This window comes from Peromyscus californicus, unplaced genomic scaffold, assembly GCF_007827085.1.
Source record: "Peromyscus californicus insignis strain IS unplaced genomic scaffold, ASM782708v3 Scaffold_9__1_contigs__length_137607984, whole genome shotgun sequence".
Classification (NCBI taxonomy): domain Eukaryota; kingdom Metazoa; phylum Chordata; class Mammalia; order Rodentia; family Cricetidae; genus Peromyscus; species Peromyscus californicus.
Genome location: NW_026294617.1, coordinates 95,744,001 through 95,762,206, shown reverse-complemented (window position 1 = coordinate 95,762,206; position 18,206 = coordinate 95,744,001). Strand labels below are relative to the sequence as shown.

Genomic DNA, 18,206 nt, shown 5'->3' with positions numbered 1-18,206 from the left:
TTCCATAAATTTGAACACTAATTTTTCTCCTTTGGCTCTTCCTACCACGGGGGCAGAAGCAATTGTAATAAAAGATGTCCTGAAATGTATGTTGCTATTTCTGCCAGTTTTGAGCCCGTGTCTTCCTTGTTTTGAAGCAGGTCCTTCCTTACACTTCCATTTTCCAAAGTCCTCATTTTAAAATATCACTTTCTTAACTACCAAGCACAAAAAGTTCTCCGCTGTCTTCAAAGCTCAGCAGAAGGCATAGGAGCAGCAACAAGAACCATTTCTATCTGACTCAAACTCCACTCCGTTTTGTGTGCAGCAGATTGGAGTTCATTTCTTTGTTCCGGGTAAATCTGGACACTCACTCAGTGGTTAACACAGGGGAAGGATTTCAGCTGTGACTGTGGAGGCGGCAGAGGAGTAAGCGGTAACTTAGTTTGGCTGTAAATACCAAAATGACTAGTGTGCAGGTGGTTAAAAGCTTTAACTATATACTTCCATTGTCTCTTCCCAATTATCTTTGAAGGGGAGTGGGGAGCAGGTTATTGACCAAAAGTGAAGTTCTGAACAGTCATTCTTCCTTGCTTTTAGATGTGCCGATACTGACATCAGATTGGCTGGCGATTCAGTCTGAATGAAGAAATACTGTGAAATTACTGCTGAGGTCAGGGAAAGTGACCAGTGGCCAATACTTACCTACTTTGAAACTCTCCCAGGAAAGTCTGAATTCAAAAGTCATGCTTTGCAAAATTTAGACCGTATCAAAATAATAAAGCAAAATAATATTTTAAACTATGTGGCTACTCTTATTACACTTTGAAGTACTAACTATCTGTTGGAAATGATTTTTCTAATGACAACATCCTTTGCTTCATTTATTTGTTAACCTTGGCCCTTTTTCCTAACAGGAAGCTGTGTCCTGAGAGGGCTGGGCAGCCAGACAAGAGCCATGACAGGCTTTCCTAATAGCCCCTGCCAGAGACCAGGCCTTAGTTTCAGTTTACTGGAGCTGACTGGAGCTGAGCAAGCAGTTCTCAGGAAAAACGACAGCTCAGGGGCAACCAATCAGCAGGCACCCCACACAGCCTTCTGCTGGCTCAGCAGGCACCCCCACAGCCTTCTGCTAGCTAAGGACAGCTTCCCCTACCCTGCCGCTGGCAAGTCCCTCAACACTAGAACCACCTACCAATCCTGTAACAATCCATAAAAACCCACCAATCAGCCTACAGACTAATCTCTCCTCCCTGGAATTCCCCTAACCCTGATTAAGCGAGGTTCTCCCAGGGTCTCCATTTGCCACTTTGCCAGATGGTTAGACCCCAACATGTTAGATATTACTGAACGTTCTTGATGATTGCATACATGACTGGTGGTCTTTGATGGGGCTTCTCGCAGACCCTAACAGTACCTGTAGCAGGTGCTGACCACACCATTCTTATTTTCCACACTGCTTTCAGCTTTGAGAGCTAGGTAACATGGACAAGGTCACCCAGCCAAAGAGGAGCAAAGCTAGGCCCCAGTCCCAGTACTTAGCTCCAGAAGACGGGTTCTGAGCCATAACCATGCAACAGCGAAAGATAACTTGGCATCTTGTACTATTTCTGCAATTTCAACAACGACAGCAATGTTTGATTCTATAGGCTAGGTCTTATCATCAACTAGCACACCCTTTCTGTCCTTCTTCCAGCCCAGGGAATCCTCTAAGTGCAGTCTAGTGAACTGGCTCTCTACTATGTTCCCATAGAAACAGACACAAAACAACTTTGAAGACTTCAGTAATTTGACAAAATATTTGTCTGAGTGTGAAACCATATTCTACAGGTAGCTCACTGGGAAAACTAAATCACTAATACGGTAGGTGGCCTCCATTACCTTCTCTACTTTTCTCAAATATCAAGTGCTTTATCACTGTGTTCTGATCCCCATCTATTTCACACCATATTTAAATTGCCTCCTTCTCCATGTATGTGAGACAAAGACAGTGATCACCATCAGATCAATCTCCCCACAATGGTTTTTAATGAATGTGTTCAAGAAAGCTTTTGAATTTGACAGAAAATTAAGCCTTCATAATTTATTCTGATTCTTCTACACAAAGAAAACTTCAGTGGGTTAATAGGATTAACGGAGACATCTCTGTGTGTGTTCCTCCCTGCTTAATGTATTTTTCCTCACTGTGTTATATTTTAATGATTAATTTCATGCTCTTTCATGGTATTTTTAGCTCATGATTCATAGGTAATACTTTGAGGGAAAAGTAAAGTATTGTGGGTGATAAAGGATGCTACTGGTTAGAGTATGGATCACACATTGAACAGCACATAGGGTACAGAGAGGTGAATGCTGCCATACCAGGTTATAAGGTACATCAGGCTGACTGGCCACACAGAGTAAGATTACACTCAGTTGAATACAGGGAAGGCTCAAAGTGATTAAACGTTCTTGGGTAAAGTTTGTACAATTAAGCTGGACAAAATGTCTCACTAGCTTCACTTTCTCCATAAGAATGCCAGTAAAAACTGTTTTTCAAGACAGGTGCACGAGAAGCATAAAGAATGAAATCAGCTAAGCTTGAAACACCACTCTGAAATTTAACAGCTAGAAGCCAAAAGTCATCCAATCTCTGACACTAATTCCTGAAGTCTGCACAGCCTGGATGCTGCCAGAGGACAGCCAACTGATTCAGTCTAACAACAAAAATGTGCCGGGGCAGTTAAATCCAAGTTAGTACCCAGAGGACCATGACTTGAGTCAGACATGGTTTCTGTGTCCTGTACACATATGAATAGTTCATTAAATCAAGCACATTGTTCAATATCCAAAAATGAAACTATGAAGATAAGTCCTAAGTAAACTACATAAAGAAGTCCACATGTTGTCTCTTAGCTCTTATCACTAAAATGAATTTTTCAAAGGCAAATAGGAAGTCTGTTAAAACACTACCAGCTTCCCTTTAGGAGCATATAAAGGTTGGTTAACAGCGACAAAACCAGTTATCCTGCAAACAGGTGGTTTTAAATTTGATTCAAAAGAACAGAACAAAGAGGGAAAGCCTATTATTTCTAAACAAGCACAGGGAGGGGGGGAGGAAGGACAGGGGGAGGGAGGGGTGAGTAGGAAGGGAAGAGGGGCAAGGAGGAAGCGCAAATATTCTACAGGAGTTTTGTTTTGTTTTTATCTCGAAGAAAAACCCTAAACAAAACGAAACAGAAACCCGAGAAACACAGGCTTTGATTCAGTGTGATTAAAATCACGGTTGTAACTCAGTCTTTCTCCCAGCATACATACACTAAAGTACCTAGAAGAACTCAAACGAAAGGTTTTGCCGTTTCAGGTTGGAACTTATTTGCAGAGCGATGAGATTTTTGCAGAAACAGAATGCAAGAGAGAATTAAACACTGTTGAGAGGAGAGAACAGGGCAGTTTGTGTATCTCTTTCCGGGGAGGATGTACTTTCCAATGTCCTCTGTACTTCGGTCCATTCTTCCAAATGTGAAATTAAGTCGTAAACAATACCCTGGCCAGCACAGCTAGAGAGACAGCGGCCTGGATCTTGGATTTCTAGACTCCACTTTTGCAGACAGCAGGGTTCAGCTATTGAAGGTGGGGGCACTGGGTGGGAGACCCCCAACGCCACGGAGGGGACGGAGCAGGGTCATATGGGTGAGAAGGGGAGCTCTGGTCCCCTGTAGTCCATGCCTCTGAACTCCGAGCTTCTGGGTTACCGTGACTTAAGGCAGAGAGAGGTGGCTACCTTTAAGTCTCCTACGAAGTGACCAGGTCCTGGTCCCAGGGTGCCATGTCCCTCCTGGCCCACAAGTCTTCCCCTGGGAAACTTAGAGAGAGAGTCACCTGCTTTGCCCCGGGAGCGCCCCCAGGCCTCCGCCCCTCGGTGGCCCTCCCACCCCGGGGCTGCGATGGGTACCTCGATGTCCGGTGTGTCTCTGCTCAGCACACCCGCCATGGCAGCGTTCCCCGGCGCAGACTCACGCACGCAGACTCTCTGTTAGTGACCGCAGCCTCCAGCCCCGGCACTGAAGCCTCAGCTTGCCCTAAAAGCTGGTGCACTGACTGCCCTAGCCAAGGCGGGCGGTGGGGGCGGGGCGATCGCGGAGGACACGCCCCTGGGCGGGGCAACACTCTAGGCCCGCCTCGCAGCCTGTCCCACTGGTAGCAGGCTCCCTGGCTCTGCTGGAGCGAACTTTGGGCTGTGCTCCTCTTTGCTGGCTAACAGTCAAGGCCAAGCTTGGTAGGCCGGTTCAGGGGTCAGAGATCCCCAGAACTAAAAGCAAACAATTGCGTTCTTCCACGCCCCGAGCCCGCGACGTGCAGAAGCACAAGTCTAAAGAGCAACTGGATCTTCCAGAATTCTCCAGGGATCAGGGAGTATCTATCTTCCTCTGGTCACCAGCAAATAAGCCCGCAGGATTTTGAAGCTACTTTGGATTACTATGAGCCTAGGGGAGCCTAAGGCGCAAGAAGACAGACAGACATCAGAATCCACAATCCAGAACCCCAGAGCAGCCTGTAGTTCAGTGGGTCTCAGCCTTCTTAATGCTGTGACCCTCATGTTGTGGTGACCTCCAACCATAAAGTTATTTTCATTGCTGCTTCATAACTGTAATTTTGCTACTCTTATGAGTCATAATGTAAATATCTGTGTTTTCCAATGGTCTTAGGCAATTCCCGTGAAAGGGTCTTGACCCCCAGGAGGTCGAGACCCACATGTTGAGATCCCTTGCTGTTGTGAGGGGTGTTTCTAGTAGAAGGTGGGGGTGGATTCCTTGAGTGGTTGGAAAAGACTTATACTACAAACCACCAAGCTACCTTTAAGAACTTAAAACTTCTAGGGGTTGGATAATAATTCCCCTTGAATCAGGTATTCACACACACACACACACACACACACACACACACACACACACACACACATACACACACACACACACACACACACACACACACACACACACACACACAAAAAAAAAAAAAAAAAAAAAAAAAACCTAGAGGGTTAAGTAGAAACCCCAGAATCATCCTTGGCTTCTTATTCTCACTCACTCATTTAATCCTTCCCCACTTCATTTCAACCAGATCTGGAGTCACTTGGATGCTTGTGTACCAGCATCTACTATTAACTCTCCTGAACTTGAGAGTGAGCTTCACAGTATGAATTAACCCCTTTGTTCCTCACACATAAGATAGGAGCTTTTTGGTGACCTGTTGCAACCCAGATACAATTAAAAAAAAAAAAAAAAGTCATGCTTCTCTCCTCTTCCTCCTCACCGGGGTCACTCTTTCCCTGACTTGTGTTTCGTTCACCAAGTATTGTTCTGAACTTTCATGTCTTCTAATTTTGCTCATTTCCCTCCACAGGAAAGCACCATTTCCCCTTTCGCTAATCCTCAAGTCTCTGAGTCATTCCCACCACCAAAAGAAATGAGACCTGCCCCATCTCCGCCATTCTACTTTAAAACAGCCTGGTTTTTTTCTTAATAGTCATGTCAGGTTTCGTTTGCCTGCTTATTCACATGTGACTTACTTGATAAACGTCTTCTGTTCAAGATGCAGGTTCCAGGTAAACAGGAACAGTGTCTGATGTGGTTGTCTACCGAACGTTTGGTTCCTTACCTGAGCTTGAAACATACAAGATGTGCTGACTGAATGAATGGTAGATCCCTCACGAAGCATTTCTTTAGGAAAACTTTACTTTCACTTCATTGTGGAGAATGGGTCACAATATCAGTTAACAGATTTCTGGTTAAAATAGCTCAAATTACTTACTTCTCTATTCAAGGAGAACATTCTAAGGCCAGATGCTCCTGCAGCTCTCAGTCCTCCAAACCTTACCTCCAAAGTACCACCATCCCTCTGTTCATGAGGAGACATACAGTCATCATATATAAGCATAAGTACCTGCAAAGATGTAAACATGTTCATGTATTGAGAAATAATGTACACATCTTCCACAAGCATGTACACATATAAATACATGTGTCTTTAGGCCAATATTTGCATTTGTGTAAAATTATTTACATGATATGTACAATTACATGTGACTTATTCTTCAGTTGAATCAGTAAGGTCCAATGCTCAGTTTACTTGAACTTGCTCCTCAAAAAGGCATACTTTGGAAGTTTCCTTCGATGGGAGGTTAGAAAAATAATTATGGGAAGAAAGTATGTGTACACAGTGTGTAATTTTTACAAATAAAATTTACAAATAAAATCCACTGCAATATAAATATTATCAGATAACAATCAATATTTTGGTCTGGCTTTATCATGCATTGTACCAAGTGTTGGATTTTGTTATGTCATTTTCATAAATGTATGTTAGACACTTTGACCTTGCCAATCCCTTTATCACTCTCTTCACAGACTCCCTCCTCCCTCTGGTCCTCTTCTTCTTTCAAATCGCTCCCCTTCTATACCGACGTCCTAACTTTTAAAATTTAAATTTTGCATTTGGGTACCAGCATACAAGTTATTTGTAAAAATTACACACTGTGTACACATATTTTCTTCCCATAATTATTTTTCTAACCTCCCATCGAAGGAGACTTCCAAAGTATGCCTTTTTGAGGAGCAAGTTTAAGATTTCTATGGGTGACCATTAATAAGCAAATATAGACGTCAAAAACAACTTCAGCATGTCTCAACTCCTCCAAGCAGATGCATCTTGTTCTGAAATATTCAATTAAGACATCTAATCACATTGTTCACAGGCCACACATTCTCTGTGATCAGTGATTGAATCTAATGATATTTTAAATCCATGGAAGCTCAACATTAAACACAGTTGTATCTGTAAATAATTCAAGCTGTAAGAAGATCCTGCAAAGGCATTGACATCACACTCTTTAAAAGCTGTAAATTATGATGGCATTTGTCAAGCTGCCCCTCCATCTGGAAGCAGAGTCAAATATCAGGTGTTCTACATTAATTTTTTGTAGGCTTTGGTGAGACAGCTCATTTCTCAACTTAATAGTTTACAGCCTATGAATGAATATTATATTATTACTACCACAGTCAGAAGTTAGGCTTATGAGTCATCTTTAATTCCATATCTGAAAAGTTATTCACTATTGCAAATTTAAAAACACAATAAAAATTCAGATTTCCATATGCTTTTACTTTTCCCCAGTAGTCTAGCATTAGGAATTTTTGTTTTGTTTTGTTTTGTTTTGTTTTGTTTTTTCTGAGACAGGGTTTCTCTGTGTAGCTTTGCACCTTTCCTGGACCTCACTCTGTAGGCCAGGCTGGCCTCGAACTCACAAAGATCCGCCTGCCTCTGCCTCCCGAGTGCTGGGATTAAAGGCGTGTGCCGCCACCGCCCAGCCAGGAAATTTTTAGACAGGTATTGGAATATTATTTTTCCAGAATCACAATCAAAGACTTCAACTGATCATGAACTCATTTCACTCCATCTGATTTTCTAGGGTCAATTTATTACCATTCAAACTGTCCAGAAGGATAATGACTGAGACCAGTTGGGTCCAAATATTTCTTTAAAAGACCATAAAGTGAGTATCAGCTAACTTTCTGAGATAAACGGAGGACAATTTTCCTACGTGCATATAAGCATGTATTATATAATACGATTTTTTTAAAGATCACATATCACAAAATTATGAACACCTTGCAGAAATGTATTTCTATACTATTTCAATTTCAATTATTTATTGAATGCCAATATTTCAGGCATATTGGTAGGGCTTAGTGAGCTCTCTGGACAATGAAGGAATTGTCCCTGTCTTCATGCAACCAATAGTTCAAAAATATTCATCAACTCAGTGACTCTGAGCACATGGCCTAACTGAATGGGTTTGTTGTGGGAGTCAGATCCAAAATGTAAGCAGATTCACCTTGCAAATTGCAAAGTTCTGGGAAATGGGATAGATACTAAGTTTTAAAATCTGTTCCTCCCTGGGCTCACATTCTGCAAATAAGCCATTGGTGCATTTTATGGTTAATCTTCTTTATCACCTTGACTGGATGGAGAGGCATCTAGAAAGTTAGCAAAGAAATGTCTTCCAAATGTGTCTGAGAGAACATTCCTAGAACCATTGATATGTGAGTCCTAAAACTGATATGGATAGGGGCAACACCATTCAAAAGGCTGAGGGTCTGATGAGACAAAAAAGAAAGGCAGAAACTCCACCAGATGCAAGTTCCATTCTTCCTGAGCAAAATCTTTGCTTCTTGCTGCCACCAGTAGGGAGTAGGGAGGTCAGCATACCAACACCCCTCATAAAACAGACCACACACATCATAGGAATGTCAAACTCCAGATTACCTTCTCATGGCAACAACTCCTTAGGAAGCCTTCGGAACATTAGTGGGACTAGGGCGGCATTGCCATTTCTTCTTGCCCTGCTACTGATTTCTCTGGCTCACAACCCTATAAAGAGTCATTGTGGGCCTATACAGCTTCTGATTGTGTAAGCCAATGTAATAAACACACACATGCATGCATGCATGCACTATCCTCTAGAGAACCCTGATTAATAAACTGACTGTGAATGATTTGGGTTAATATGAAATAGGTGTAGGAGGTTTGTAGCTTTATGTAACTTGCTGGAAAGGAAAAAAAAAAAATCCCCTGGAGTGAAAGTCCCCTGAGTCTCTCTCTTTCTCTCTCTCTCTCTCTCTCTCTCTCTCTCTCTCTCTCTCTCTCTCTCTCTCCCTCTCACACACACACACACACACACACACACACACACACACACACACACACACACACACCACTACCACCACCACCACCACACCAGCCTTTCCCTTTGGCTTTTTTAGATGACTCATCTTCAGAAGCGGCCATGATTCTGGAAACTGGCATTTGAAACATTTTCTTCCCGAATTTTACTCTTTCATAATCTCAAGTTCAGGCATATCTGTGATTGAGACAGAATCTTGCTGTAATGACTCATTGCTCCCTTTAGCCACGGGTCACGGATGCTACAAGTCCCTCACACATCTACACCTGTCTCTCACCTCATTCAAGACTGAAGAATTCATTGGGCCATCTACTATACGTGTTGGTAGTTGACAGTTCTCTGAGTGTCTCCTTAGAAATAACCATTTGTTAAAGAAATCCATCCTTACTGAGGTTCACACCCCTACTTATGCCAGCAAATAATAAATGACCTGTTGACATGACAATGTAAAAAACATGAACCTCCTTCAATATAAGACAGTTTTTAGATCCGTTGAAACTACAAAGGTCCTTCAAAGAGTAACTCAGTGTATTTGTTAAGGCTGCAATGAAGGGCTGGGTATGTGGCTCAGTGATAGACTGTTTGCCTAGCATGTGCAAGGTCCTGGATCCACAGGACTGGGGAGGGATGTGAAGGATTAGACTTCGCTGGAGTTGAGTTCTCCTTTTTTTCCTCCTACATTATTCCCTGACCCTATTAGCCTTAAAATTCTTCCCAGGAAATAAACCTCTGCCATATATCTTTCTTCCTTCAAGACACTTTCCCAGAAAACTTCAGCGTCTTTGACATGACTATATGTTATTCAGTTGATGTAATATAGTTGATACATAATATGTTTCTATGTCAAAATTGACTTCTTGTAAAATCTCATCATTTATTCCACCATTCTCAGATACTTCCACATTCTTATTGCAAATTGTTGTGTCCCTAACACATGCCAGTCACAGTGAAAATCACTAAAAGGCACTATGGTGGACAAATTGGAGATCAAATATAGAGCTAGAGAAATGGCAAAGTGCTTAAAAACACCTGCTGCTCTATGCAGAGGATCCCAGTACAGTCCCCAGCACCAACATTATGGCTAACACCATTTATAACTCCCGGTTCAGGAAATACAGTGCCCTCTTCTGGCCTCTCTGGGCACTCCACACACTCCTAAGCAGGCAAAGCACTGGTACCTAAAAATAAAAATAAAAAATAAATACTTCTTCAGACCAAAAAAAAGTCAACCACAGAATTGATGGATCTCTAATATGGTGGAGGTTTCAATGTCTGTCTAGAAATTACTCAGAAATATCTACTGTAAATAACAGTATCAAGGAGACATGGGGAGGCTTCATGGAAGTGGATCTGGAAGCTCAATGGAGAGATCTTTGAGACAATAAAGATGAAGCAATTAAAAATTTTCAAAGAGGCCAAGGGGAGTATGCTTGGCTGGAGTCATAGTTATCATTAGGTAGAGGTAATTTCTAGAGAGAAACTCGGAGAGCTATTAACCACCAACATTTCCAACAGCTGAAGGAATGAATGTCTCAAATCTTGAATGGTTGAGGGATAGCTATGGACTTGGAAGTTAGATCATACTATTCATCCATTCATAGTATTCATCCATGCAAAGGGAATGGTGATATTTACAACAATGTTCTGCCTCCATCTCAGATACACACGAGTTAGTAGAAAGGGCGGGAGTCATTCAGGGGACAAGTAAGTGTGTAGTCTCTATCAAGAGATAAACATGATATGTCCTGTTGCAATCTTTGCTAAAGGTTTTGAACTTGGTCCAGTAAGAAAATGGGAAGCTGTTCTTAAAACAGATGAATGATGGGATCAAAATTGTCTCCTGGATAAGCACTCTGGTGGCAACTTGCATATACTGACATATTCATGTACACACTTGGGTGAATGTGTGAAATCCAATAAAGCAAATGACTTCTGTCCTTGGAGACTGTCATTCTCTGCTCATCCTAACATATATCATATCCTAATTGTCTTTAGAAACCAAACTAGTGAGTATATAATGGCTGTAGTCAACGGCTACCACTGTGAACTGGCATAACACTTAAAATGCAAACGTCTGTTTTTGATCAGTATGGAAAAGAAACTTCATTTCTATAACAATAGATATGTTAGTTTGCAACATCAAGCTTCAATCGTTTTTAGTCATTTGAGCAGGAAAAGACTTGCTGGAGTCTTCCTCAGCAGTTTCGTTTCCTGATGACAAATGCCCTTGACATCCTTGATGGGTTTTAGCAGAGTCATTTTTACTTCTTCTTCTTCTTTTTTTTTTTAATGTGTGTGATGTATGTCCCTGCTCATATGGGCATGTGCATGCAGTGAGTGACTAAAAGTTTGTTCTGATTGCAACGTCTTTTTCATTGAACTTGGAGTTCACTGGTTTGCCTAGACTGCCAGGACAGTAAGCTCTAGAAATCCACCCGCCCCTACTCTCCCTCCATGCCCCCAGCCTTAGAGTTACAGAAATGCAGCAGCTTTTTACTCCATCACTTCTGAAATTTAAACTCAGGTCCTCGTGGTTACACAGCAGGTATTATACTATACAGCAGGTACAGCTACCTCCTCAGCCACAGTTGAATGGGGTCTTATCTTTTAATTCTCCATGCCTAACATGATAGCTACTTCATAGTAGGTACATAAGTGTTCATGAATAATTATTATATTCTTCTATCAAAACTTCATTGCAAATAAATATTCATTATTACTCTCTTCAAACATGGCATGATGTGTAGAAAGCCTAAAGGGAAAAAGATTTCTAGTAACACATAAATTGATAAAGCAGCATAATAGACAATTCACCAAAAAGAGGAAAACAAGCAGTTGATAAAGTGTGACAATTGAATCAAGCAGACTAATAATCAAAGCAATACCAAAAAACATAGTGACATGCTTTTCACGTATCGGACTGGCAAAGATGCTTTAGTGAGTGTCCAGGGTGAAGACAAATTAAAACGTTTATGTTGTCCTGTAATGAGTATGAGCATAACAGGGATCCTTTGGTCCAGCTCTGGGATAAAAGCTGTGTGAAGCCACACCTGGCGTTTTATGTGGCTACTAGAGATTAGTGCATGTCCTGGGATGTTCATAGCTAAGACTTTACCAACTGAGTCATCTCTGGAGCTTAAATGAGTCTTCTAAGATTTTTTTGCTCCATGTGATATCTCCAGAGCGGAAGCAGGTCTGAGAAGACTGTAAACACTCAACAAACATGTTTGAATAAATGCATGAAGCAGATCAGGTTATAGTCCTTTATCATCTCTGCATGCTACCATACATTCTGTATGCAAACATAGACATTTTGTCCCTCTCTCAGCAGCCAGTTGGGTCAAGGACAAAGACAATGTCTTATTAATCTTTGAATTCTCAGCTTACAGAGTATCTGATATCATGTAGATGTGCTTTTAATATATGTTGATTGAATGAAAAAAATGGAAATCAATATTTTGACGATTTCTCAATAGTACCACTCCACTGGATGTGTTGATGTGTAAAATTGAGATATATTATGTATGTCAACTAGAACACTTCTTAAATATATTCCTGATTTTTATTCTGGTCATAATAACTCTTTTGGAAATATTTAATGCGTACAATCATTCATGTACACACCCATTGTGTTTTCAATGAATTTGAAAGTTTCTTCCATTTCTATAGTTCTCATTTCCAATGCATTCTAGGAATATAATTTGCTTTGTTTCTCTAAACATTCTAAGCCGAACCTTTATGGAAAATGTCATCAGATTCTTTTTCTAAATATTTGAATCCAATTCACATAATTCCAAGAGAAGAATATTTGCTAGGTAGTAGTCATAGTATATTTTAACCGTCTTTCATATATATATTTGAGACAGTCTCTCTATGTATCCTTGGCTATCCTAGATTCATAGAGCTCTGCCTGCCTCTTCTGCAGGCTTTGATACTTGCCCTTAACATTCTTTTCAAAGGGCTGCTACATTACATGTCTCTGGCAATGTGTCCAGGAAGAGTATGTGTCCATATTAAGCATACTCATACACTTACACAGAGTAAAGCTCTTAGTGTATTTTCCCATCCATCACTCAAAATGACTCATCACTGAACTCATACAGCCTTCTCTCTTGTTTTAGGCTTTAACTGCAAGATCTTTGTGGCTTCTTTTGTTGTTGCTGTTTTATTTCTTTATTCTTGACTTAGGAGGGAGGGAGACTGCTGGTCACTATGACTCTTCCAAGTACTACAGATGAGTTTCACAATATGGATTTTAAAACTAAGTCAACGGAGCTGCTTTTTGAGTTTTATAATTTATTCCAGCCATCTGTGTCACAACAACAACAGCACACACACACACACACACACACACGATTCTTAAGAGCAGTATGGTTAGTCATTGCCCACCACAAACTCAGCAGTCCTCTAGAATACAACATTAGCATATTTCAAGATTGTCTTTGACCCCTAGAATAATGTAATATCATGTGATATATCTTTCCTTGGAAAGAGTTTTTTTTTCAACATAACTTACTATTTGGAATTTGGAGATTAAAAACTGTAGAACCCAAAGCCTTCTTTTGGCATCATACTTTCTATTTAAAGGCCACCAAATGTTTCTTTCCGAGAGATTGTATTGAGTAGTTAGGAATTTGGCATCCACTATTGTTCCCAGGAAAGATTATCCTGGCCCACATTTGTTGTCTCTGGATAATGAATGACTAGGGTATATAACAGAGCCACCTTCCCATCTGCACTGGCATTAACGTCCATTGATCGCTGGGTTACAGTCCACTGTTAAGCCATACATGTTTAATTATTAATTTTCCTTGATGTTAATAAAAATAGCTAACTCTATTGATCAGCTGCTGTATGTCCAGGATATTACATATATCTCTGATTTGATTATTGCAATAACCTGAATGTAAGAATAGAAAAATTGACTTTCATATGTTTTGTTAGAATCACAAACAGTTAATTTCCTGTTTTTATAGGCGTTATTAGAGACATTCATGGAGTTAGGTTTGCTTTAAATGTAATGTAGCTTATAAAGTACATTTGTGCGTGTGTGCGTGTGTGTGTGTGTGTGTGTGTGTGTGTGTGTGCACGTGTGTCGTGTGTTAGAGATGTGTGATGTGGTGTGTGTGTGTGCGTGCGTGCGAGGGTCGTGTATGTTAGAGATGTGTGCTGTGTGTGGTGTATATGTGTGTGGTGTGGGCAGTGTGGTGTGTATATGTGTGTGGGCCCATGCATGTGAGCCTAGGTGTCAGTCTTCGCATCCCAACTTGCTTGAGGTAGCATCTTTCAGTCTCCTTTGCGCATGCCGAGCTTGCTGCTTTTGCTCTTCCAGTGATTTTCTTGTCTCTGTTTCCAGTCTTTCCATAAGGATTACAGACTACTACATCCAGTTTCATGTGAATTCTGGAGACCTGAACTCAGGGCTTTCTGTTGAACAAGTGCTGTGCCCACAGAGCCAATTCCCAAATCCTGTAAAGTTCATTTTTAAGATACATAGAGAATGGTACTAACATGTAGACTTCCTCTTTTGGCTAAACAATGCATTAGAGTGTTTATATTGATTATCATACAGTCAAGAAAACAGAGGTGAAATAACTTGATAGATGCATCTTTAAGGCCTACTGGTAGAGTATGCTAGATTCTTACTCAACATTCTTACTATAGCTTTTATGTTACTATGTAGTGTGTTCCCCTACACAATCTTTTTATCTCTTAGTCTAGTCCATTCCAAGCCATTCTGGTCTTCTGCAGTCTGTGATCTACAACAGGCCCGGTGCTTGGAGCCTGAAAATATCTGTTTGATAGAAACAAATGTACACATGGCTGCATCAGTGTTCATGTATGTTTCTTAGTTAAGGTTTTTGTTGCTGGGAAGAGACATCATGACCACAGCAATTCTTATAAGTGCTGCAAGCCATAGGAAAATGTAATGTAATTCAGCTACTATGACAAAAGCTATTACTTGGAAAGGTCAAGGACATTCCCAAAGGTCAAGCCTTGGCTTAAGAAGTCTTGGTGATATTTTAGCTTTTGTATATGTATTAGCCGGTTCCTGCAATGATTTCCTTGTATGCTATGTATGCTTCCAAGAACTCATAATAGTGTATATTATCTGAAATACTCAAGCATCCAAGGCCAAACTATCTCTTAAATTATGGTAATTAAACTCAGACCTTCCTTCCTTATGCAGCCTTAGTGGTATTTATACTAACATTATAGACTCCTAACATTTACCTAACCACCTCTAGGAGTGTAGTTTGAGTACAGAAATTTCCTTTTTCTGATATATTAACTGATTTTAGCTCTTAGTTGACCTCCTCCTTTACCACTCCCCTTTTGGGTTGTAAAAGAAAGCCTGATGGTCACTACCTGAGGAAAACTCTTGTCTGCCTTTATGATGCTGTTAGAATTCAAGCCTGGTGACCTTGCTTTGGCTAGAGCACTGCTATTGCATGGGTGTATAACTGTAAACTTCAGAGACTGAGGAGGATTTTGACTAGAGAACTAGAAGAATGTGATGGAAGATGATGAAGAGCCAGATGAGGAAGAACAAAATGGGAAAAAACAAGATGAGAAAGACCAAGATGGGGCAGAACTAAGATGAGCAAATTAAAATAGAACTTAGAGAGGACAGCAGATTAATGTAGAGAGAAATCAGGCAAGAAAGGAGCTAGGCATGAGAATAGAACTGAAGCTGTGAAGATAGAATTTTATCCCAGAGGAATAAAGTAGACGGACAAAAGAGCTCAGCGTACTTAGATTCTTTTCCTGAAAATAATCCATGCCATTTGTAGCTTCTCTTCTGGGGCCCTGGGAAGAAGACTATTAAGGCTGGACCATAATAATTTTATGAGATATAAGGAAAATACTTAATTGGGGCTGGATTACAGGTTCAGAGGTTTAGTCCATTATCACCATGGCAGGAAACATTGTGGTGTGCAGGCAGACATGGTGCTGGAGAAGGAACTGAGAGTTCTACATCTACATCAGCAGGCAGAAAGGAGAGAGAGAGAGGGAGACACTAGGCCTGGCTTGATCATTTGAAATTCCAAAGCTCACCCCCAGTGACACACTTCCTCCAACAAGGCCACAGCTACTTCAACAAGGCCACACTTCCTAATAGTGCCACTCCCTGGTGACCAAGCATTGAAATACATGAGTCTAAATGGGGGCCATTTCTATTCAGACCACCACAGTATGTTAAACACAAATTTTATTAATAACACATGTGGTAATCTCTGCCTCTATAAGCTCTATCATAGAACAGTTTTGTATAGTTTTTGGTGTTTTTAAAAAGGATTTCAAACTGTAACTGGTGCTGGCCTAGAACATTCTATGTAATATAGTCTGACTTCAAAGTTAGAACAAACCTTTTGCCTCAGCCTCCTTAATGGTGGTGTTAGTCATGCACCATGTAATATTTTAATATAAATATGAAGTGTTAGATCCTGACATCTTTCTCCAATCATTTGAACAAGCTATATTGCTAAAGAACAAGCATAAATCAACTTACAAACTACTAGGAGAAATAATTCATATTTGAGAGTGCTTAGAATAATAAAAATTTCACCTATGTGATAAAAATAGAAAATGGTTAAAGAATTTATGATTATTTATCCCAGAGATGATAATGCTAACTGTACTTACACAATTGTTTTAAACAGGACTTTTAATGGAGGAATAGTATGTGATTGTTTCTATTTTTCACATTTCTATTCATTTTTTCAGCATAATATTATATTGATTATTTTGGAATTTTATACAATATACCCCAATCACACTTGCTTTTCATACCTCCCAGGTCCACTCTCCTGCCCTTGTGCCTTCTCCCACACCAAAAAAAGAAAAAAATATACCAAGTCCAATTTGTGTTGCCTGTATACTCACTGGAGCATGGTCAAATTCCCAGTGGCCAGCCTCTCTCAGTTTTCTTTAAAGATAGCTGAGTCCTTCCCCAAGCATCCAACCCTGCCAGAACCCATCAACTGTGAAGAGGTACACTTCAGCATCTTTATCATAATTTTAAAGGACTCTCTTCAATGTCTTTCTCTCTAGACTGTTTCTTTTTTTGGGGTGGTGTCACAGAAGCCTTCAATGTTTCTTGAAATAGCTTTAATCAAATATGACCTGGCATACTTGCATATAAGGGGAAAAACTCACTTTTCTCTGTATTAAAGATGAAATATAAGAGACTAGCAAGGTGGAAGAAGAGATAAGCATGGCATGAATTCCATCTTCAGGACTCACAGAGTAGAAGCAGAGACTGAGAAGCTTCTTATCTGACCTTCATACTCACACTGTGGCATGTGCACTCTCATGCAGGTGCATAATAAATAAATAAATGTAATTTTTACTTTATTTTATTTTTGTAACTGGGTCTCAAATATGTAGTGTGGCTGGCCTGGAACTTGTTTTGTAGGCCAGACTAGCCTCAAACTCACAAGAGTCCACTTGCCTCTGCTTTCAGAGTTCTGGGATTAAAGGCATGTACCATCATTCAGATTTCTGGGATTAAAGGCATGTACCATCATTCCCATGGAGTACTACTGATTACGCAAAGTGTTTACACATGAAAATTGCACAAATAATGTACATAATCATGTATCCACTTATTGCAGATGCCTTACCAAGCTGCTGGTCATCATGATATCCTTTCTCTAAATGTATAACTTTCTCTTTCCTTTTTCTTGCCATTCAGAAATACAAAACCATAAAGCAGTAACAATTTGTGCTTTTACTTTAATAAATATATGGTCATAAAATTATTCACCACAACTCTTTCTACATTTAATATTATATACAATGGTTTAATGTATCAGGTAGTTTTTCAGGAAATAATGAAGATTCCTAGATTGGCCACAGTGATCCGAAATTCTTTCATCTGCTGCTGGAGCGATGTTTGAAAGCATTTAAATCAGCACACACCTTTTCATAATCTATCAATGGCTTTGATCAAAATTAAAGTCAAAGTCACATTTGTTAGAGTAGTCTGGTGTCACTATAGTAGTCTGAACCTCCCTGTGTCTCTAATCTCAGTCCAGTTTTCCTACAGGTCACACTGCATCACTCACCAGCCCATTACAATTTAGCTAGAATACCTGCATCTTAGTCTTCATCTTTGGTTCAGTACCAAAATAATACAGAACAGGCAACCACCCCTTCTATGGTGTTACATCAGGAGACTGAAGTCACAGGAAGGAGTCAGTGGAAGGGCCTTTGTCTTCTCTGCATCATCAACTCCTACAAATGCACCAGTTAAAGCATGCCCCACAGTCCATCTCTTCTCCTGAGCATTTTCTTCTCATACATCCTGATATATCTATACATGCTTGCTCATTGTCAGTGTCTTTTTCTGTTTAGTAGAACAGCACTCTTTGGTATGTTGTCTACAGCTAGAATAGAGTCTGGCATGTAGTAGGCATTTAATAAATCAACCCTTTAACTTCTGATGTAAGTGTAGAAATGATTTCTACTGTGCAAAAATCTGATTTAAAAACTGTAG

General features: G+C 40.3%; 1 protein-coding gene across 1 annotated transcript in view; it reads right to left on the bottom strand.

The window, feature by feature from the left end:
* The window catches only part of Dpyd (dihydropyrimidine dehydrogenase), an 849,077-nt gene extending 844,982 nt beyond the window's left edge, over positions 1-4,095 (bottom strand). The window contains exon 1 of the mRNA XM_052730491.1: positions 3,914-4,095. Coding sequence (XP_052586451.1) covers positions 3,914-3,952 — 39 coding nt within the window. The 5' untranslated portion in view covers positions 3,953-4,095. The remainder of the gene's footprint in view (positions 1-3,913) is intronic.
* Positions 4,096-18,206: the final 14,111 nt, after the last annotated feature.